Raw genomic sequence first — 22,710 nt, 5'->3', positions numbered from 1 at the left:
ACTGTTAGAGGGGCCAGTTACATTAGACGTTATTGTTGTCATATCGTTTTCTTCACTGCATTGCAGGCATTAGCAGGCAAAAGACCATGTTCATAATCATTAGGGTTCCGCGTTGCCACTGTCTAATAACGGATGTAAAAAAATAACGATAGCAATAATTAGTTTTGTAAAAATTATTTCATACTCCACATTTAGGGGGACCACAAGGGGGTCCAAAATTGTTGTCACAGGGGCTCTGCCCCATCCAAGCCCCCCCCCCAGAACTGCCCGTTTGGATGGTGTATCAATACACCCATTCACGACAAAGATATCGGCGTCCTTCCTAACTAAGTTGCCGGAGAATGGAAGGAAACCGCTCTGGGATTTCACCATGAGGCAAATGGTGACTTTAAAACAGTTAGAGTTTAATGGCTGTGAGGATGCATCAACAACATTGTAGTTACTCCACAATACTATCCTAAATGACGATGTGAAAAGAAGTTAGCGTGTACAGAAATATTCCAAAACATGCATCCTGTTTGCAATAAGGCACTAAAGTAAAACTGCAAATAATTTGGCAAAGAAAGGAACTTTATGTTCTGAATACAAAGCCTTATGTTTTGGGCAAAGCCAACAAGACATCACTGAATATCACTTCATATGTTCAAGCATGGTGGTGGCTGCATCATGTTATTGGTATGCTTGTCATCAGCAAGGATTAAGATGGGTTTTTTTGTATAAAAAGAAACAGAATAGAGCTAATCACAGGTAAAATCCTGGAGGAAAACCTTCTTCAGTCTGCTTTCCAACATACCCTGGAAGACAAATTCACCTTTAAGCAGGACAATAACCTAAAACACAAATATACACTGGAGTTGCTTACCAAGACGACATTGAATGTACCTGAGTGGCCTAGTTACAGTTTTGACTTAAATCGGCTTGGAAATCTATGGCAAGAATTGGCTGTCAAGAATGGCTGTCAAGCAATTATCAACAACCAACTTGACAGAGCTTGAAAAATTTTAAAAATAATAATGTGCAAATATTGTACAATCCAGGTGTGCAAAGCTCTTAAGAGACTTACCCAAAAAGACTCTCAGCTGTAATCGCTGCCAAAGGTGATTCTAACATGTATTGACTCGCTTGTGTAAATTAGATCTTTCTGTATTTCATTTTCAATAAATGTGCAAACATTTCTAAAAACATGTTTTCATTTTGTCATTATGGGGTATTGTGTGTGTGTGTGTGTGTGTGTATATGGGTGAGAAAAAAATATTTGATCCATTTTGAATCCAGGTTAAGACATCAAAATGTGGAATAAGTCAAGGGGTATGAATACTTTCTGAAGGCGCTGTATGTACAATACAATGACCCTGGTTGCCAGATCTGTTTCTGTTTTAGCCAGCTCATTTGTGGTTTTTATTTGTTTTATTTAACCAGGCAAGTCAGTTAAGAACAAATTGTTATTTACAATGACGGCCTACCGGCGAACAGTGGGTTAACTGCCTTGTTCAGGGGCAGAACGACAGATTTTTACCTTGTCAGCTCGGGGATTTCATCCAGCAACCATTCAGCTACTGGCCCAATGCTCTAACCACTAGGCTACCTGTGGTTGTTGTCATCTCAAAAGCCACAGGGGTTGGCTAAAGTACAAGACTAGCAACCAATTGAGTATAAAACATACTTTGGCCTCTGTTTCAGATCGATCAAATGAGAATCTTTATTGAGTCTCCATGTGTTGCCATCAATTTTCCTTCCTTTGCAAAATACTTTTTTTTCCTTCTTTTTTTTCTCTCCAAATAGTAAAAAAGTAGGAAATCTAACTGTCCCACAAGGGGCCCCAAGACAGACAGTAGAGCATAGACTAAAATAGTCATCAATTGAATAAATGAATAAATAAAACATTGAATATGGCTATTTACATGGTGTAATACTGTTTATCGTTATATAATAATGCATATGTTCATAGTGAATATACAGGTATTAACATTGTAATTGTCGCAACCAAACAATGCATTATCTCACAGAGAAAGGCCAAGGTTCGACAGTGGCTCTCGGCCAATCACAATCTTTAATTCGGCAACTTCCTGATACAAGCAATTAACCGCAAGGTCCATTGTTTGGTCAACTTATTGTTGATGGGAGTCTTTGGTTGTTGTGCTGGGACGTGTGAGACCCTCTGATTGGGTATTCTGTGGCTTTCGGTTGGTTCTCCTGTTCCAGACTGTAGAAAGTCAATTTTAAATGTTGTAATTCTCAAATCTTGTAAAATCAAAATCAACAACAAAACAAAACAGCGAGGAGGCAGTGGAGGATGCAGACCCCCAAGTAAACTGAGAACCACCAGTTCACAACCATCAGTCTGTGTGAGGTGCCTGTTAGAAGTTGCCCTTATAAACAGCTCTAGAATCAGCTTTCCCTCTCCATATCCTAACCTCAACCTCTGGGAGGAATGGGTGGTGACACAACACTGACTTCAGATCAGCGTCTAGGAAAGGGGCACTCCACATGCCTAATTTCCTCATCAGTTTGCATCACCTTTATAATGTCTGCATTGCTTTGGGACTGAAAAGAGCTACGGGTGCTACATTTTCCCCCTGGTCTCTTTACCCAGTTGACATGTAAACCTTGTGCTCTCTGGGTTCCTCGCACACACTGCCATTACTAAAACATTCACAGAGGGTGGTAATAGCACACTCAGATCGGCAAAAGGATGACAACTTGAATGACACCTCATTTTTAAGATTGCTACCATTGGAAGTGAGGGGGGAACCAACAAAGGGGGGAAAAGGGGATTATCCCCAAACAATACCAAATAAATTAACAAATACATCCATAGCTTAAACACATGCTCGAACAAAAAAACTAAGAACAGCAAAGATTTTTTTTCAGATGAACAATCAAGCAGTTTTAGATTTATGACAATCTGTTTCAAACTCAATCCCGAACGATAAGGTGCTGATTTGGTTGAAAGGAGTTTTGGATGATTTCAGGCTTCAAGAAGTCTGGTGATTCTGGTTGGTTGGTGTCTTCCGTGAGTCTGCCCATCATAGAGATCCTATAAAATTATTCTCATTCCTAAATCAATGGAGTCCACTGAAACATAGTAACCAAAAAATGCATGAATGTAGAAGGATCCATGTAGGGTAGTGAGGGTGATCGCAGGTAAAAAACGGAATGTTGAACAGAATATCACCTCATTGTAGGGTTAGTGGGTCTTGGGGGGTTGGAGGGGTCCATTCTTGTCTGTCCATTACCATGGTCATTGTTCATCTCATTCATCCCCCAGAGAGACCATAACCTATGACCTATAACCCTTAACCTGTGGGCTCCTGTCCACCCTGAGGCCTGGAACAAGCTTCAGCATGCAGAGTGAATACAAACACACGTCTCTGTGCAACTGTGTGTGTGTGTGTTTGTGCATATCTGTATATGCTTTAGACTGGAGATTATCATTCTGGTAAACACACATGCACGCACACTCGCGCACACACACCCTTACACCTGTGTATTGTGGGAGTACATGAGCGGTGTGTCAGGTGAATAGGGTCATGTGGATGAGCTAGCAGTAAACCTTAGGGGTGAGGTCAGCCCCCTCAGTCCCAGCCATTGTCCTTGATCATGTGAGCCAGCTCGATAATGAACTTCCCCTCCTTGTACTTCTGACTGCTCTCAAAGGCATGCTCCTGCAGAGAGAACGAGAGAGACAAACTGGAGCATTGTCGTGAATGTAAACAGTGTGATTTTCTATCTGGGGTAATCTCCCTTTCTTGTTATTTTATACGTAATCCTAATAAAACACGTAGCGTGCGTGTTTGTGCGTGTGACGTAGACTGCTTGTATGTGCATGTGCTTGTATGTGCATGTGTGAGAGTGTGTGTGTTTGTGTGCTGTTGATGGGCGTACTAGGTCAGCAGCAGCACTTTTGGCCCTTTGACAGACTGGAGCATTAGGCCTCGTGGAGGATATTAATAACATCACACAGATGGCAACACCATAAAACACTACAAGGCCACGTACCACCCGGGTCTCTCTCACTGACCTCCACACACCCACACACCCACATAGGTAGCCCACAAAGCGAAGCCAGGGACACCAGCAATGTGGAGCACTTGTTTACCATGTCTATATATGTGTTATACACCTGCATGTCTAGAGATCTGTTTGTGGGGGATTCCTATGTAATTAGCTACTTACGTATTTCCAGCCCAGCGTGGTTTTACAGTTTTCACAGTAGATATCAGCCACCGCGTGAAGCCCTGTCAACAGAATCCTCTCTTCTGCTGGTCCACACCCTACGTTCACCCTGAGACGGAGAGCAAGAGGAGTGTGATAAATGGAGAGAAAGGTGAAGAAAATAAAATGTCAAAAATAGAGAGGGGTGGCAAAGTGATCAACTGGGGGTTTGATTTGGAGAATAATAAAAATAGGCTCAGGTACTTACACTGAGTTGAAGAGGTAAGCTCGACCTTGACTTCCTTGGAAGGACTGGATGAGAGACAAAGAGAGAGGGAGAACAGGATAAGAAAAGTCACAATCCTATCACGGGAGTAGACATTAATGGTCTGTTGTTTTTTTCACCAGCGATGCTAGCTTCAAGGCAGACACATGGCATCACTCACATTCCTAAAACGAAGGTATCCCATTCTCTATCCCATTAAAAACATCTCAATGATATGCTAACATGGTATTGTTTTTCCACTTATGTGGTATGTACCGTACATACCTACCTATACCGTACGTACCTACCTACCCACTTATATGGCATGTACCGTACATACCTACCTATACCGTACGTACCCACCTACCCACATATGGTATGTACCGTACATACCTACCTATACCGTACCGTACATACCTACCTACCCACTTATATGGTATGTACCGTACATACCTACCTATACTGTACGTACCTACCTACCCACTTATATGGTATGTACCGTACATACCTACCTATACCGTACGTACCTACCTACCCACTTATATGGTATGTACCGTGTATACCTACCTATACCGTACGTACCTACCTACCCACGTATATGGTATGTACCGTACATACCTTCCTATACCGTACGTACCACCTACCCACGTATATGGTATGTACCGTGCATACCTACCTATACCGTACGTACCTACCTACCCACTTATATGGTATGTACCGTGCATACCTTTAACCTATATCATTTCAAGCTTTTAACGACAACGTATTTTTTTTTCAACAACGACTAAGGAGTTCCCAGGAGACACATAATACAAGCCTTTTGATAGGCCGAGTCAGAGTTCTGCCCTACCATATGGCCATAGAAAAAACAGCCCTGAGGGAGAAGGCTTTACGATTGGCTGCTTTTCCCAAGCTGGTAGTGTGTCGCACTGTGACATGTGTGTAGCTCCGTAGCCACCAGGAGCCTGGGTGGATCTGTGTGGTGGGTATGGTGGGGGGAAGGATCTGTGTGGTGGGTATGGTGGGGGGAAGGATCTGTGTGGTGGGTATGGTGGGGGGAAGGATCTGTGTGGTGGGTATGGTGGGGGGAAGGATCTGTGTGGTGGGTATGGTGGGGGGAAGGATCTGTGTGGTGGGTATGGTGAGGGGAAGGATCTGTGTGGTGTGTATGGTGGGGGGGTGGATCTGTGTGGTGGGTATGGTGGGGGGAAGGATCTGTGTGGTGGGTATGGTGGGGGGAAGGATCTGTGTGGTGTGTATGGTGGGGGGAAGGATCTGTGTGGTGGGTATGGTGGGGGGAAGGATCTGTGTGGTGGGTATGGTGGGGGGAAGGATCTGTGTGGTGTGTATGGTGGGGGGTGGATCTGTGTGGTGTGTATGGTGGGGGGAAGGATCTGTGTGGTGGGTATGGTGGGGGGAAGGATCTGTGTGGTGTGTATGGTGGGGGGAAGGATCTGTGTGGTGTGTATGGTGGGGGGAAGGATCTGTGTGGTGTGTATGGTGGGGGGAAGGATCTGTGTGGTGGGTATGGTGGGGGGAAGGATCTGTGTGGTGGGTATGGTGGGGGGAAGGATCTGTGTGGTGTGTATGGTGGGGGGAAGGATCTGTGTGGTGTGTATGGTGGGGGGTGGATCTGTGTGGTGTGTATGGTGGGGGGAAGGATCTGTGTGGTGGGTATGGTGGGGGGAAGGATCTGTGTGGTGTGTATGGTGGGGGGAAGGATCTGTGTGGTGTGTATGGTGGGGGGAAGGATCTGTGTGGTGTGTATGGTGGGGGGAAGGATCTGTGTGGTGGGTATGGTGGGGGGAAGGATCTGTGTGGTGGGTATGGTGGGGGGAAGGATCTGTGTGGTGTGTATGGTGGGGGGAAGGATCTGTGTGGTGGGTATGGTGGGGGGAAGGATCTGTGTGGTGGGTATGGTGGGGGGAAGGATCTGTGTGGTGTGTATGGTGGGGGGAAGGATCTGTGTGGTGTGTATGGTGGGGGGAAGGATCTGTGTGGTGGGTATGGTGGGGGGAAGGATCTGTGTGGTGTGTATGGTGGGGGGAAGGATCTGTGTGGTGTGTATGGTGGGGGGAAGGATCTGTGTGGTGGGTATGGTGGGGGAAGGATCTGTGTGGTGTGTATGGTGGGGGGGTGGATCTGTGTGGTGTGTATGGTGGGGGGAAGGATCTGTGTGGTGGGTATGGTGGGGGGAAGGATCTGTGTGGTGGGTATGGTGGGGGGATGGATCTGTGTGGTGGGTATGGTGGGGGGAAGGATCTGTGTGGTGTGTATGGTGGGGGGGGTGGATCTGTGTGGTGTGTATGGTGGGGGGAAGGATCTGTGTGGTGTGTATGGTGGGGGGAAGGATCTGTGTGGTGGGTATGGTGGGGGGAAGGATCTGTGTGGTGGGTATGGTGGGGGGAAGGATCTGTGTGGTGGGTATGGTGGGGGGTGGATCTGTGTGGTGGGTATGGTGGGGGGAAGGATCTGTGTGGTGTGTATGGTGGGGGGAAGGATCTGTGTGGTGGGTATGGTGGGGGGATGGATCTGTGTGGTGGGTATGGTGGGGGGGTGGATCTATGTGGTGGGTATGGTGGGGGGAAGGATCTGTGTGGTGGGTATGGTGGGGGGAAGGATCTGTGTGGTGGGTATGGTGGGGGGAAGGATCTGTGTGGTGGGTATGGTGGGGGGAAGGATCTGTGTGGTGTGTATGGTGGGGGGTGGATCTGTGTGGTGGGTATGGTGGGGGGAAGGATCTGTGTGGTGGGTATGGTGGGAGGAAGGATCTGTGTGGTGGGTATGGTGGGGGGAAGGATCTGTGTGGTGGGTATGGTGGGGGGAAGGATCTGTGTGGTGTGTATGGTGGGGGGGAAGGATCTGTGTGGTGGGTATGGTGGGGGGAAGGATCTGTGTGGTGGGTATGGTGGGGGGAAGGATCTGTGTGGTGGGTATGGTGGGGGGTGGATCTGTGTGGTGGGTATGGTGGGGGGAAGGATCTGTGTGGTGGGTATGGTGGGGGGATGGATCTGTGTGGTGGGTATGGTGGGGGGAAGGATCTGTGTGGTGGGTATGGTGGGGGGAAGGATCTGTGTGGTGTGTATGGTGGGGGGAAGGATCTGTGTGGTGGGTATGGTGGGGGGAAGGATCTGTGTGGTGGGTATGGTGGGGGGAAGGATCTGTGTGGTGGGTATGGTGGGGGGAAGGATCTGTGTGGTGGGTATGGTGGGGGGAAGGATCTGTGTGGTGGGTATGGTGGGGGGAAGGATCTGTGTGGTGGGTATGGTGGGGGGAAGGATCTGTGTGGTGGGTATGGTGGGGGGAAGGATCTGTGTGGTGGGTATGGTGGGGGGAAGGATCTGTGTGGTGGGTATGGTGGGGGGAAGGATCTGTGTGGTGTGTATGGTGGGGGGAAGGATCTGTGTGGTGTGTATGGTGGGGGGAAGGATCTGTGTGGTGGGTATGGTGGGGGGAAGGATCTGTGTGGTGGGTATGGTGGGGGGTGGATCTGTGTGGTGTGTATGGTGGGGGGGTGGATCTGTGTGGTGTGTATGGTGGGGGGATGGATCTGTGTGGTGGGTATGGTGGGGGGAAGGATCTGTGTGGTGTGTATGGTGGGGGGAAGGATCTGTGTGGTGTGTATGGTGGGGGGAAGGATCTGTGTGGTGGGTATGGTGGGGGGAAGGATCTGTGTGGTGGGTATGGTGGGGGGAAGGATCTGTGTGGTGTGTATGGTGGGGGGAAGGATCTGTGTGGTGTGTATGGTGGGGGGAAGGATCTGTGTGGTGGGTATGGTGGGGGGATGGATCTGTGTGGTGTGTATGGTGGGGGGAAGGATCTGTGTGGTGGGTATGGTGGGGGGATGGATCTGTGTGGTGTGTATGGTGGGGGGAAGGATCTGTGTGGTGGGTATGGTGGGGGGATGGATCTGTGTGGTGTGTATGGTGGGGGGAAGGATCTGTGTGGTGGGTATGGTGGGGGGAAGGATCTGTGTGGTGTGTATGGTGGGGGGAAGGATCTGTGTGGTGGGTATGGTGGGGGGAAGGATCTGTGTGGTGTGTATGGTGGGGGGAAGGATCTGTGTGGTGGGTATGGTGGGGGGAAGGATCTGTGTGGTGTGTATGGTGGGGGGAAGGATCTGTGTGGTGTGTATGGTGGGGGGAAGGATCTGTGTGGTGTGTATGGTGGGGGGAAGGATCTGTGTGGTGGGTATGGTGGGGGGAAGGATCTGTGTGGTGTGTATGGTGGGGGGAAGGATCTGTGTGGTGGGTATGGTGGGGGGAAGGATCTGTGTGGTGGGTATGGTGGGGGGAAGGATCTGTGTGGTGTGTATGGTGGGGGGGTGGATCTGTGTGGTGGGTATGGTGGGGGGAAGGATCTGTGTGGTGGGTATGGTGGGGGGATGGATCTGTGTGGTGTGTATGGTGTGGGGGTGGATCTGTGTGGTGGGTATGGTGGGGGGAAGGATCTGTGTGGTGGGTATGGTGGGGGGAAGGATCTGTGTGGTGGGTATGGTGGGGGGAAGGATCTGTGTGGTGGGTATGGTGGGGGGAAGGATCTGTGTGGTGGGTATGGTGGGGGGAAGGATCTGTGTGGTGGGTATGGTGGGGGGAAGGATCTGTGTGGTGGGTATGGTGGGGGGAAGGATCTGTGTGGTGGGTATGGTGGGGGGAAGGATCTGTGTGGTGGGTATGGTGGGGGGAAGGATCTGTGTGGTGTAGTGTGGGGGATGGAGCTATATGGGATGGGGTGGGGGATGGAGCTATATGGGATGGGGTGGGGGATGGAGCTATTTGGGATGGGGTGGGGGATGGAGCTATATGGGATGGGGTGGGGGATGGAGCTATATGGGATGGGGTGGGGGATGGAGCTATATGGGATGGGGTGGGGGATGGAGCTATATGGGATGGGGTGGGGGATGGAGCTATATGGGATGGGGTGGGGGATGGAGCTATATGGGATGGGGTGGGGGATGGAGCTATATGGGATGGGGTGGGGGAGGGAGCTATATGGGATGGTGTGGGGGTGGAGCTATATGGGATGGGGTGGGGGATGGAGCTATATGGGATGGGGTGGGGGATGGAGCTATATGGGATGGGGTGGGGGATGGAGCTATATGGGATGGGGTGGGGGATGGAGCTATATGGGATGGGGTGGGGGATGGAGCTATATGGGATGGGGTGGGGGATGGAGCTATATGGGATGGGGTGGGGGATGGAGCTATATGGGATGGGGTGGTCCTATGTAGCTCAGTTGCTAGAGCATGGCGCTTTGCAACGGCAGGATAGTGAGTTTGATTCCCAGGCCAGGACCACCCATAAAATGTACGTACGCATGACTGTAAGTCGCTTTGGATATGACAGAGCTGATGTGGTAGTGTGGTACTGTGGCGTGTGGTGTAGTGTCATGTATGGGGTGGTGTGGAGCTGTGCTGTGCTGTGCTGTGCTGTGCTGTGCTGTGCGTGTGTGGAGCTGTGCTGTGCTGTGTTGTGTTTGGTGTGGAGCTGTGCTGTGCTGTGCTGTGTTGTGTTTGGTGTGGAGCTGTGTTGTGTTGTGTGTGTGGTGTTTGGTGTGGAGCTGTGCTGTGCTGTGCTGTGTTGTGTTTGGTGTGGAGCTGTGTTGTGTTGTGTTGTGTGTGTGGTGTTTGGTGTGGAGCTGTGCTGTGCTGTGCTGTGCTGTGCTGTGTTGTGTGTGTGGTGTTTGGTGTGGAGCTGTGCTGTGCTGTGCTGTGTGTGTAGTGGTGTTTGGTGTGGAGCTGTGCTGTGCTGTGTTGTGTGTGTGGTGTTTGGTGAGGAGCTGTGCTGTGCTGTGTGTGTGGTGGTGTTTGGTGTGGAGCTGTGCTGTGCTGTGTTGTGTGTGTGTGTGTGGTGTGTGTGTGTGTGTGTGTGTGTGGTGTTTGGTGTAGAGCTGTGTTGTGGCTATGATCCATGCTGTCTAATATATTGTAGATAAACATGAAGCCTCTACAGTTTAACACACACACACATTTTCTCCTACAAACTTCTCCTTTCTTTTTCTCACTCTCTCCCTCTGGCTTTCTCACACACAGACACACATTACACACAAAATCATCCACCCACACACACATGCAATCATTGCCCTCTTTATTTTAGTCTGACATAAAAACATGCTGCTTCCATGGAAACGGTGTGTTTGCAGAGTGAACACAGTCAATCTGCTTTGATGTGCTGCTGGCTTACACTAAAAGCCCACTAGTGTCTATGAAAAGCTGTGTGTGTCTGTGTATTAGGGAGCTTTGTGGCCTGGCTTCTCCATCCACCCGGGAATATTACCCATGATGCTCTAGTCTAGAGAGTTCCAGGAGGTGACAGTAATATAATAACCTCTCTCGCCCCTCTCTTTTATGGTTTGATCTTGCTCTCATTTCCTTCGTTACTTCTCTCTTGCAGTTGCACACAAAGCTAAATGGATTAAGGGCTTTTCCTTGATCCTGACATGTGTTAAGTAATTCAGGGCCGTTACTGTGTTAATGACCACAACAACTGGTGGAATAAAGTGAACCCGGGTCAAACTGGTGCAACACGATGAACGTTCAACATTATCGTAAGCAAATGGAAGCAATCACGTTGAGTTGAGACAGAATCTACTCTCGGTCAAATGCAACCGCACACGCACGCACGCACGCACGCACGCACGCACGCACACACACAGACACAGACACACAGACACACACACACACACACACACACACACACACACACACACACACACACACACACACACACACACACACACACACACACACACACACAGAGGCTCTGCAGTAGATGCTAGGAAGTGTGCCAGCATAAGGATTTACAGCTGTTAAAATATGGGGTTTAACTACAACTGGCCTGCAGCTCCTCTGCTATGCAGCTTCATACACATGACATAGTTGCCCTATTCATAAATGTATTTCAACTTTTTTGTCCTTGTCGAAAAAGCCTACCTTGGAGATGAGCTCGTCATGGTTGGCCAGATGTGCTCGACAGTGGATGCAGCTGTAGGTGCGGTGGCAGTTGGGCAGGTAGGCCTGGAAGGTCTTGGAGCGCGTCATGATGACAGTTGCCTGGGAGACAGCGGCGGTTTCAGGGGCGACGGCGTTGCTGTTGCTGGGTGAAGTATGGGGGCGGTGCAGGAAGGGGCTGCCAGCCCAGGACGGCTCGCAGGGGAAGCACCGCAACACACAGGTGAGGGCCGTGGTGGGGCGCGGGGCGGGAGGCTCACACCTGGGACACACACACTTTAATACAGATCCACGATGACAGGTCATGTTTATCGTGAAGGCACAGAAATATTTTGTGTTGAGAATGCCAAATATTAATATTACACACATGCATAACAGCCCATATGTGCACGCACACAGACACAATGATCCAGACCTACACACACTCCACAGAGTGGGAAAATCCTTTTGAAAAACGCCGGTTCATTGACTCAATCTTTCCAACAAGTCCTACTTGAGGCTCTCTCTCATTAAAGCATGGTGGAAAGTGTTTGTAAATTATTACACAATTCAATACAATGCTCTCCATCAGGAGTGTGTAGCTAAATGTATGGAAGTGTCCAGGAGTGTGTAGCTAAATGTATAGAAGTGTCCAGGAGTGTGTAGCTAAATGTATGGAAGTGTCCAGGAGTGTGTAGCTAAATGTATGGAAGTGTCCAGGAGTGTGTAGCTAAATGTATAGAAGTGTCCAGGAGTGTGTAGCTAAATGTATAGAAGTGTCCAGGAGTGTGTAGCTAAATGTATAGAAGTGTCCAGGAGTGTGTAGCTAAATGTATAGAAGTGTCCAGGAGTGTGTAGCTAAATGTATAGAAGTGTCCAGGAGTGTGTAGTTAAATGTATGGAAGTGTCCAGGAGTGTGTAGCTAAATGTATAGAAGTGTCCAGGAGTGTGTAGCTAAATGTATAGAAGTGTCCAGGAGTGTGTAGTTAAATGTATGGAAGTGTCCAGGAGTGTGTAGCTAAATGTATGGAAGTGTCCAGGAGTGTGTAGCTAAATGTATGGAAGTGTCCAGGAGTGTGTAGCTAAATGTATGCGTGTGGTCTATAGACTACGGCCACCAAGCACACACGAAGAGGAGCTGAGGGAAGATAAGGTGTGTAGGACAGGATGTGTATGCAGTAGTGGTGGAGCTGGTAAAATGCTACTTCTACTGGCCTCAGTGGCCTGCTACTGTTCCAGCACCAAAATGGGAAACATTGATGTACATTATCGTGGTTTTTATGTACTCATATCTCACAACATAGTTTTTCTTAGAATACTTTTCAATTTTCGCTGGTGTTGCACTTTTTAATAGCTCTGGAATGATATCCACCTGTACAATGTTAGCAGTGGCTTTGAATTCTAAAACAGGCCTAATTAAAACATAAAGCTGCTGTACACACATCATCTGTGAACCTTTCTGCATTTTGAATGTTCTATATCTTGAAAACATCATTTCTGACATTAAAAACATTTTGGGACTGTATCATCAGTGGACTGATGAAACAAAGGAACTGTCCGTGAAGCAAAAAGAACATGATAAGAAGATATCTTTACCTTGCTAATTGAATGAGAGGAAAGATTTGCTGAGCTAATCAAACATATGGCAGAGTGGTTAGCCTCACACACACACACACACACACACACACACACACACACACACACACACACACAGGCGATTGATCAGACGCTGTGATCAGAGGGTTGTGACATCAGCACCACAAAGGCTAAAGTGGCAAAGCCAGTTGTGAGATAACAGACAAGCAGAAATGGAGGAAGGGAACACTACTGCTGTACTGTACCCACTTATCACACCATTTGTCACAACCACTGACCGCATGCTTTTACATGCCACGCAATAAAAAGGTAGTCTGCTTCATAGCAAAATAGCATTCCAACTACCCTTGACAAATAAAAACATGCCATGCTTTTTCATAGGTCTACCTTTCACCTGGCCTGACTGCAAGACAACAGCAAGAAGGAAGCAGACAGACTCGTAATTCAGACTCATGTAAGGTTTCCAATTTGTAACATCTTTGGGGTGACTCTTTGGATGAATTCATCCTGTGAAGAAGGGCTACCACATTTGCCCCTCTGGCCACATAAACAATGGCCGTGCCCATATTTTGTCCTATGAGGTCCATTTACAGGGGCTCTATACTGTTAGTGCACACTAGCCATACAGAGGGAGTCCAGAATGCTCACTCCTGTATCCCCACTCAGCAGTTCCCGCTAGGTAAGCGGCTCATGCCATGTACGCCTGCTGTAAAGCCTGCTGACTAAGGACCTAGGGCCTGGCACAATATGGAGGGGGCACCCACCACCCTCTGAGAGAAGAATGGAAGTGCTGAGCTATCTCTCTCTCTCTGGGCAAGGGTCACTGCCATGGTGGCCAGTCAAAGTGACAACAGCCATGACACTAAGGCCCACTGTTACCTCTGAGCTGACACTGTGTGTGTGTCTTTGTTTGTTTGTTTGTTTGTGTGTGTGTGTACCATTCCAAATGGCCAATCAAACAGTCACGCGCAATCTCACATGATTAAAGGCGCTAGCTGTATCAGTGGAGCCTGTTCAAATAAACACACATCCCCTCTTGACGGAATCAAGCTTGGGATTACAAACGTTCATGTACTGTGACCACCATTGATATGAAAAGGGAACTGTGCCCATAGATACCTCCTGTCGAATCATTGCCATCCTGCCCATTCAGAAGCCCCAATCAATAACTTATAGCTTAGTCTAACCATGTCAGCCCGAGAAGAGAGAAATGACACCCATCTCCAAACAAAAAGAGGTTGGCTTGGCTGTAAAAGCCATACATTGTCAGCTTTGTCTACGGGCAACAACTGCAGCACCTCACACAGACCGCACGTGTTTGTGTGTGTGTGTGTGTGTGTGTGTGTGTGTGTGTGTGTGTGTGTGTGTGTGTGTGTGTGTGTGTGTGTGTGTGTGTGTGTGTGCATGTGTGTGTGTGTGTGTGTGTGCGTGCGTGCGTGCGTGCGTGCGTGTATGCGTGTATGCGATGTGGGCAGGCATCACTAGCTATTCTCTACCCTAACAAGCACAAACGACAGACTCCATCCTTAATGTCTTCCCTCTGGGCAAAACCAATGAAAACAAAAGCAAGCCTCTACACGGTTTATTGACGGAGCCTCAATAACAGCTCTACCTTCACCCCAGCAAACCGGTTAAAAATAAACGCAAATATCAAAATACAAAAGATGAAAGACTGAAACAACAGCCAGCCAGCAAAGATAAGAGATGACAAGCTATCATGGTGAGGTAATTTCAAATAAGGCTAAAAACCAACCCAGCAACTATTTAAATAGCCTGGAAATGACTGCCTGGCTACTAATGAGCCCCAGTATTCCAACCATCCCATGTAGAGAATTATTATTGAAGGATCTGGATTCATCTACTATAGGCCCTATGTAGCAACACCTCGCCCCCCACCGCCCTCACCCACACCGTCTGGCCAGGTAGGACACCTCCTTCAGCAACACCTCGCCCCCCACTGCCCTCACCCACACCGTCTGGCCAGGTAGGACACCTCCTTCAGCAACACCTCGCCCCCCACTGCCCTCACCCACACCGTCTGGCCAGGTAGGACACCTCCTTCAGCAACACCTCGCCCCCCACTGCCCTCACCCACACCGTCTGGCCAGGTAGGACACGTCCTTCAGCAACACCTCGCTCCCCACCGCCCTCACCCACACCGTCTGGCCAGGTAGGACACCTCCTTCAGCAACACCTCGCCCCCCACCCACATCGTCTGGCCAGGTAGGACACCGCCTTCAGCAACACCTCGCCCCCCACCGCCCTCACCCACACCGTCTGGCCAGGTAGGACACGTCCTTCAGCAACACCTCGCCCCCCACCGCCCTCACCCACACCGTCTGGCCAGGTAGGACACCTCCTTCAGCAACACCTCGCCCCCCACTGCCCTCACCCACACCGTCTGGCCAGGTAGGACACGTCCTTCAGCAACACCTCGCCCCCCACCGCCCTCACCCACACCGTCTGGCCAGGTAGGACACCTCCTTCAGCAACACCTCGCCCCCCACCGCCCTCACCCACACCGTCTGGCCAGGTAGGACACGTCCGTCAGCAACACCTCGCCCCCCCACCGCCCTCACCCACACTGTCTGGCCAGGTAGGACACCTCCTTCAGCAACACCTCGCCCCCCACTGCCCTCACCCACACCGTCTGGCCAGGTAGACCACCTCCTTCTCCCAATCCACATCTCCAACCTACATTCAACACAGGACGGCGACGCCGACCAATATTCACAGGTCACTGAAGGAGACACCTCTCCATGGGGAAGGAAATTCTCCATTGTCCTTCATGATTTCAGATCCCCCAGGAACACCCCCAGCGGAGAAGGGCCCTCTCCCTCTTCATCCCCCCTTTTCAAATTGAGATTACAGACTGCCCTGCCATTGAATAACAAAGGAACTAGCCTTGGTGGAAGTTGCAGCAAATGGTCCTCTGTCAATGGCAGGGCCCTTCACGTTTGCACAACAAAAGAGATGTTGCAGACTGTAGGATCTGGAGGACACCAAGGAACCAGAATGCTATAGTGAGAAGAGACTGAACCTTACCAAAAACATGGTTATTATTTTGAAGGAGTGAGACTGTTGAAACAGCATCATGTTGAAACAGCATCATGTTGAAACAGCATCATGTTGAAACAGCATCATTCATTTGAGATATAAGGATCTGACAGCTGTCGCAGCTTTTTGGCACATGTTGTCATTATCTAACTGACAAAGAGTTGTTAGTTACGGCTACATTTGTTAGTGTTTGTGATGTTTTTCTCAGCCAACTAGCTAAAACAACAAAGGCACATGTGCCCTGGGAATGGAGATGAGGCTGGCATGGCATGAGTGATGGTCATGAGAAAACAGAGGGGTCGGAAAAGGGAATGAAAGGGTGTGAGAGAGATCATCTAAAAAAGGGCAGGCAAAACGAGGACAAAGATGGAGAGAGAAACCAGGACAGAGATGGAGAGAGAAACCAGGACAGAGATGGAGAGAGAAACCAGGACAGAGATGGAGAGAGAAACCAGGACAGAGATGGAGAGAGAAACCAGGACAGAGATGGAGAGAGAAACCAGGACAGAGATGGAGAGAGAAACCAGGACAGAGATGGAGAGAGAAACCAGGACAGAGATGGAGAGAGAAACCAGGACAGAGATGGAGAGAGAAACCAGGACAGAGATGAAGAGAGAAACCAGGACAGAGATGGAGAGAGAAACCAGGACAGAGATGGAGAGAGAAACCAGGACAGAGATGGAGAGAGAAACCAGGACAGAGATGGAGAGAGAAACCAGGACAGAGATGGAGAGAGAAACCAGGACAGAGATGGAGAGAGAAACCAGGACAGAGATGAAGAGAGAAACCAGGACAGAGATGGAGAGAGAAACCAGGACAGAGATGGAGAGAGAAACCAGGACAGAGATGGAGAGAGAAACCAGGACAGAGATGGAGAGAGAAACCAGGACATAGATGGAGAGAGAAACCAGGACAGAGATGGAGAGAGAAACCAGGACAGAGATGGAGAGAGAAACCAGGACAGAGATGGAGAGAGAAACCAGGACAGAGATGGAAAGAGAAACCAGGACAGAGATGGAGAGAGAAACCAGGACAGAGATGGAGAGAGAAACCAGGACAGAGATGGAGAGAGAAACCAGGACAGAGATGGAGAGAGAAACCAGGACAGAGATGGAAAGAGAAATCAGGACAGAGATGGAGAGAGAAACCAGGACAGAGATGGAGAGAGAAACCAGGACAGAGATGGAGAGAGAAACCAGGACAGAGATGGAGAGAGAAACGGTGAAAAGTACAAGAGAACAGCAGGAAGAGAAAGAGAATAAGAAAACCAGAGAAATAAATAAAGAGAATGAAAGACTGCAGTAGGATGAGGGAGAGATAGAGACATGATAAAATGATAAATAAATAAAGGAGAGAGAGTGGGAGAACCGGGTCAGTGGCAGCAGGAGTACTGGTGTCAGGTCCTTGTGAGTGTGACAGTATACAGCTACATGGCCAGACTAGGCTGCTGCTGTATGTAGGCCAGCCACTCCATCACCAGACTGCACATACGGCTCCCAGTAACTCAGCACTGCTAGGCTACCTAGCGCTCATCATTCAGTAGCAGAGCAGCAGACCCACAGGGGGCAAAGCAGAGCACAGAGTCTGGCCAGACAGACAGTCAGGGGGCTGGGCCACTGAGGGCTGGCTGGATGGCTGGCCGATGACGTCGGCGGAGGATGGATACACACAAACACATTGACATGTATGTAGGTCTGCATTGGCCTGCACACATTTTAACATGCACAACACACACACACACATTGATAGAAATACACACTACATACACATAGAAACACGCACCATGCACAATACACACACTCATCACATACGCTGCAGCTACTGTTTATTATCTATCCCAGGAGTAGGCAACCCTGATCCTGGAGTACCACAGGCACATCCGATTTTTAATTTAACCGACCTGAAAAGACCAGGTGTGTTGAATTTAGGCAATCACTGAACTGATCGATTAGCTCAGTTGGTCAGGTGTGGTGCCTAGTTAGAACAAAATCCTGTAGTACCTGAGCCCTTCCAGGAACAGGGTTCCTACTCCTGATCTATCCTGTTACCTATTCACTTTAACCCTACCTACACTACATGGCCAAAGGTATGTGGACACCTGCTCATCGAACTACTCATTCCCAAATCATGGGCATTAATATGGAGTTGGTCCCCCCTTTGCTGCTATAACAGCCTACACTCTTCTGGGAAGGCTTTCCACTAGATGTTGGAACATTACTGCAGGGACTTGCTTCCATTCAGCCACAAGAGGATTAGTGAGGTAGGGCACTGATGTTAGGCGATTAGGCCTGGCTCGCAGTCGGCGTTCCAATTCATCCCAAAGGTGTTTGATGAGGTTGAAGTCAGGGCAATGTGCAGGCCAGTCAAGTTCTTCCACACCGATCTCGACAAACCATTTCTGTACGGACCTCGATTTGTGCACGGGGGATTTATCATGCTGAAACAGGAAAGCGCCTTCACTAAACTGATTCCACAAAGTTGGAAGCACAGAATCGTCTAGAATGTTATTGTATGCTATAGCGTTAAGATTTCCCTTCACTGGAACTAAGGGGCCTAGCCCGAACCATGAAAAACAGCCCCAGACCATTATTCCTCCTACACCAAACTTTACAGTTGGCACTATGCATTGGGACAGGTAGAGTTCTCCTGACATCCGCCAAAACCAGATTCGTCCGTCGGATTGCCAGATGGTGAAGTCCGATTCATCACTCCAGAGAACGCGTTTCCACTGCTCCAGAGTCCAATGGCAGCAAGCTTTACACTACTCCAGCTGAAGCTTGCCATTGTGCTTGTGTGCGGCTGCTCGGCCATGGAAACCCATTTCACAAAGCTCCCGACGAACAGTTATTGTGTTGACGTTGCTTCCAGAGGCAGTTTGGAACTCAGTAGTGAGTGTTGCAACCGAGGTCAGAGGACTTTTACACTTTACGCGCTTTAGCACTCGGCAGTCCCGTTCTGTGAGCTTATGAGGCTCCCAAGTGGCGCAGTGGTCTAAAGCACTGCATCTCAGTGCTAGAGGCGTCACTACAGACCCTGGTTTGATCCTGGGCTGTATCACAACCAGCCGTGATCGGGAGTCCCATAGGGCGGCGCACAATTGGCCCAGCGTCGTCCAGGTTAGGGGAGGGTTTGGCCGTCATTGTAAAATAAGTATTTGTTCTTAACTGACTTGCCTAGTTAAATAAAGGTTAAATAAAAAATTATTATAAAATACCACTTCACGGCTGAGTCATTGTTGCTCCTAGACGTTTCCACTTCACAATAACAGCACTTAGAGTTGACAGGGGCAGCTTTAGCAGGGCAGAAATTTGACACACTGACTTGTTGTAAAGGTGGCATCCTATGATGGTGCCACGTTGAACGTCACTGAGCTCTTCAGTACGGGTCCTTCTACTGACGATGTTTGTCTATGGAGATTGCATGGCGGTGTGCTCAATTTTATACAGTACCTACCTCAATTACCTTGTAGCCCTGCACATTGACTCAGTACTGGTACACTGTGTATATAGCCAAGTTATCATTAACCATTGTGTTTTTATTACTTTTTTCTATAATTTTTTTCTCTGCATTGTTGGGAAGGGCCTGTAAGTATGCATTTCACTGTTAGTCTACACCTGTTGTTTACGGAGCATGTGACAAATAACATTTGATATGATTCCCAGTGGATATGTGGTGGTAGTCTATTATTACCATGGATTTCATGTCAATCTGATCCTGTTCAAAACGTAGACATGGAATGTACCACATCCTTCACAACACAGGACAAACTCCTGAATGTGTGGAGGGGGTGTAGAACTTTCTGCTAATGTCCCAGCTGGTGTTAATGACTGGCAGGAAATAGGTGTGACCAGCTGGATAGAATGTGTAAACATCCCCGCCATGCTCTCTCCCTCCATTTATTAGCATTGGATGAATGAAAGGGCCAATGCAGACAGCTGGTCTCTGAATTGATTCCCTGCCATATGAGGACCCAGCAGTGTCCTTTGAATAGCTCTCTTTTTACACACACAAGATGTTATGAAGCGGTGAAGAAGATACACACTAATATCATATCCAGTTGGGGTCTATTGACTTGTACAGTGTTCTGTTGCATATGTGATGCGCATTAGGGTATGTATACTATACCGTCGTTACCTCACACAACCCTACCAAGATGCAAAGTATGGAGTAAACACTGACTGAATATACAACACTGTAGGCTGTTCAGGGGAAATGGAAGTTGAATTGTAACATTCTTGACTATGAGTATCACCAGCTTGACTGTATTATACCTGTCCTGGCTATGCCTATAGTGACATTATGCTCTGATTGGTCCAGCCTCTGTGATGGCGATTTAATGACAAAGTGAGCTACCGTACTAACCTCAGTCTAGCCATACACAGCCATTCGTATGCAGACTGACTGAGAGAAAGCCTCCTACTCAGAAGGCCCTGGGGCTCACAACAACACTCCCACACAGCTATATCTCTGTTGCACTGCTCCACATATTGGCACTGACTTCATGCCAAACGCTAGGATTTTGTGCTTATGCTTACAAGTATTTAAAAGGCTGTTTTTTGTCATAGTACTGAGTGGCTAAGAAAGAGGTTACAAACATTGAGCGCTTGACAATATCAAGTGATGCATCTGCTGTGTTCCCTGAGTAGCTTCATTTGGGTGGTTTTAAAACTACCTCTTAAGTGGTTGATTTATTAACTTGCCAGTTAAGGTTATGACTAAATAGGAACCTAAGCAGTAGCGGTGCATGGGTAAAAATCAATGGTGAAGCCAAGCACCCTACTTGTAGAGAAACACCAATGCCATCCTCCTCTCTTTCATGTCTATCACAGTACACGCTTTTATTTTTTGTTATCTTAGGCTACGTGGCTAAAATGCTTGCTCGCTAGCCTAACTCCCATTCATGGACAACATTAGCTAGCTAACATTAGTCTTCTACATCTAGCTACATATTGAACTTCCATCCTCCCAGGTCAGGGGCACAACAATGTATGAATTAATGGTTGGATCAGAATCGCCGTTATAATCATTGGCCAGTACGGATAATTAAGTAAAACCACAAGTCCAAATCCCTATCTCCATCCATAGCTAATTTAGGAACGGGCTCATTTTAGCTAGCTAGACACCGGAGGCCAATAACACAATGAGATGAAACAATTGAAGTTGTTTCTGTTAATGACATGCTCTCAAAGCGATTTGATAGGATAGACGCCAAATCCAAGCCGGCTTCCTTTGACACTTTGTTTTATGCCAGCACATTTCACAGTTGAGCTCGCTCAGTTTAGCTCAATGCTGATTGGAAATACTGTTCTATTTTTTTGGTCAAGGGAGGACAAATGCTCCCTGGCTTCGCTATGGCAGGCAAAAATGTAATACTCGTTTGGACCAGATATCAGATCTGGCCTACACGTAAGAGAGGCAGAGGGGCGCTGTTTCGCTCACTCGGATGATAATGAAATGTCCAAATGAACAGAGATGTTACAGTGGGTAAAATAGCTACCCTTTCCCTATCTGCCAACTTGGTCAAGCTGATTTAGAGTAAATTAGATCTATGAGACTAATCAAGGGGAACCAGCTGTCATCTGTTTATGTGGCTCACCATAAAACTGGATTCACTATTTTGGTATGGTGTTGTAGGAACGGAGAAAAACGATAGAGCCCTCTCACTAGGCTATCCGGTCACTGAAAATCAATAGGAAAGATTGACATCGGGTATTGTCGAACCTTTGACAATGACATCGATGTTACAATGTTACAACCATAGAATTAGGAATTATAATACAATTACTAGGAATGATAATACAACCACTAAACGATGGTAATATTTTGAATAGCTGTTAAAACAACCAATTTAAGTCTGTCAATTATATTAATATGGCAGAAGTAATGAAAAATGATTTTCAACATTGGGCAAAACTGTCAACAAAAACAAGTCAGAGCCAATTTAATTTCATAACGCATTCCTCTTTGCAACTTCCACTTCCATCGCGTGCATACAGTCGTAGGGTGGACGACAGTGAAGCGGTGGTGCAGAATACGCCACTGCCAACTTTGTGTAATCTAAACCAGCGCATCCAGTGCCACTGCGGACATTCGACATCAATTCCACTCGCATCATAAACTACAGCAGCAGGTTATACACCAAGCATAGTCGGTCTGAAATGTTATTGTGTAATTGTTGTAAAATAGTTATAATCATGTCTCAGGCCCCGTTATGAACTTTCGGACAAGATGCAATCCGTTTTAAACCTACCTGTACAGTTGTGCAATAACAATAAGCATTGACTGTACCTTTGGATAGAGAAAATTCAATCGTCGCCTCTTGTCCTTTGCAGATCACAACTTTGTGTTGCAAATCCTGCTCATTCCGTTAGAGGGTTTTCTTCTACGCGTTGACTTCAAGGCTCGATAAGCAGAGGATGTTAATCGGATACTGACTGTAGAGCGCACGGTTTAAATTGAGCAAAGACAGTACCCCGTCTAGAGCATACTGACAATCAAGGGAACCAATCAATGTAACATTACAGCATAGCAACATTGTGCCCATTGGCTACAGATGGTAATATGGCTGACCAATCGTTGCGCGGTGAGCATCAAGTGCCTACTTTCTTTACGTTAGGTGCCTACTGTACGTTTCGCAGTAGTGAACCACATGAGTGGCGGTCATAAACAGAAGCTCTTGCACACTTTGCGCCTCAGTAAGTAACGTTAG

At 48.0% G+C, this 22,710-nt stretch overlaps 1 protein-coding gene across 2 annotated transcripts; it reads right to left on the bottom strand.

Moving 5' to 3' along the window:
• Window positions 1-1,674: 1,674 nt before the first annotated feature.
• LOC115154218 (protein yippee-like 1) lies at window positions 1,675-22,442 on the bottom strand. 2 transcript variants are annotated; one of them, XM_029700219.1, is made up of 5 exons: window positions 22,290-22,442; window positions 11,352-11,645; window positions 4,424-4,467; window positions 4,177-4,285; window positions 1,675-3,665 (listed from the first exon to the last, which is right to left on the bottom strand). In XM_029700219.1, the coding sequence occupies exons 2-5, from the start codon at window positions 11,457-11,459 to the stop codon at window positions 3,576-3,578; spliced, it is 351 nt and encodes a 116-aa protein (XP_029556079.1). In that variant the 5' UTR covers window positions 11,460-11,645; window positions 22,290-22,442; the 3' UTR covers window positions 1,675-3,575. The 2 variants fall into 2 exon arrangements, with proteins under 2 accessions (XP_029556079.1, XP_029556078.1); XM_029700218.1 differs by having other exon boundaries at window positions 11,352-11,631.
• Window positions 22,443-22,710: the final 268 nt, after the last annotated feature.

This window comes from Salmo trutta, chromosome 19, assembly GCF_901001165.1.
Source record: "Salmo trutta chromosome 19, fSalTru1.1, whole genome shotgun sequence".
Taxonomy (NCBI): domain Eukaryota; kingdom Metazoa; phylum Chordata; class Actinopteri; order Salmoniformes; family Salmonidae; genus Salmo; species Salmo trutta.
The sequence above is the reverse complement of the archived record's forward strand: the minus strand, read 5'-3'. Positions and strand labels throughout refer to the sequence as shown.

What these genes read in the sequence shown, in the direction of transcription:
- LOC115154218 (XM_029700219.1), bottom strand. Translation starts at nt 11,459, where the DNA reads ATGACGCGCTCCAAGACCTTCCAGGCCTACCTGCCCAACTGCCACCGC. An exon ending in GCTTACCTCTTCAACTCAGT is followed by an intron (nt 4,286 to 4,423) that starts GTAAGTACCTGA and finishes TCTCCGTCTCAG; the next exon opens with GGTGAACGTAGGGTGTGGAC. An exon ending in CCACGCTGGGCTGGAAATAC is followed by an intron (nt 3,666 to 4,176) that starts GTAAGTAGCTAA and finishes TTCTCTCTGCAG; the next exon opens with GAGCATGCCTTTGAGAGCAG.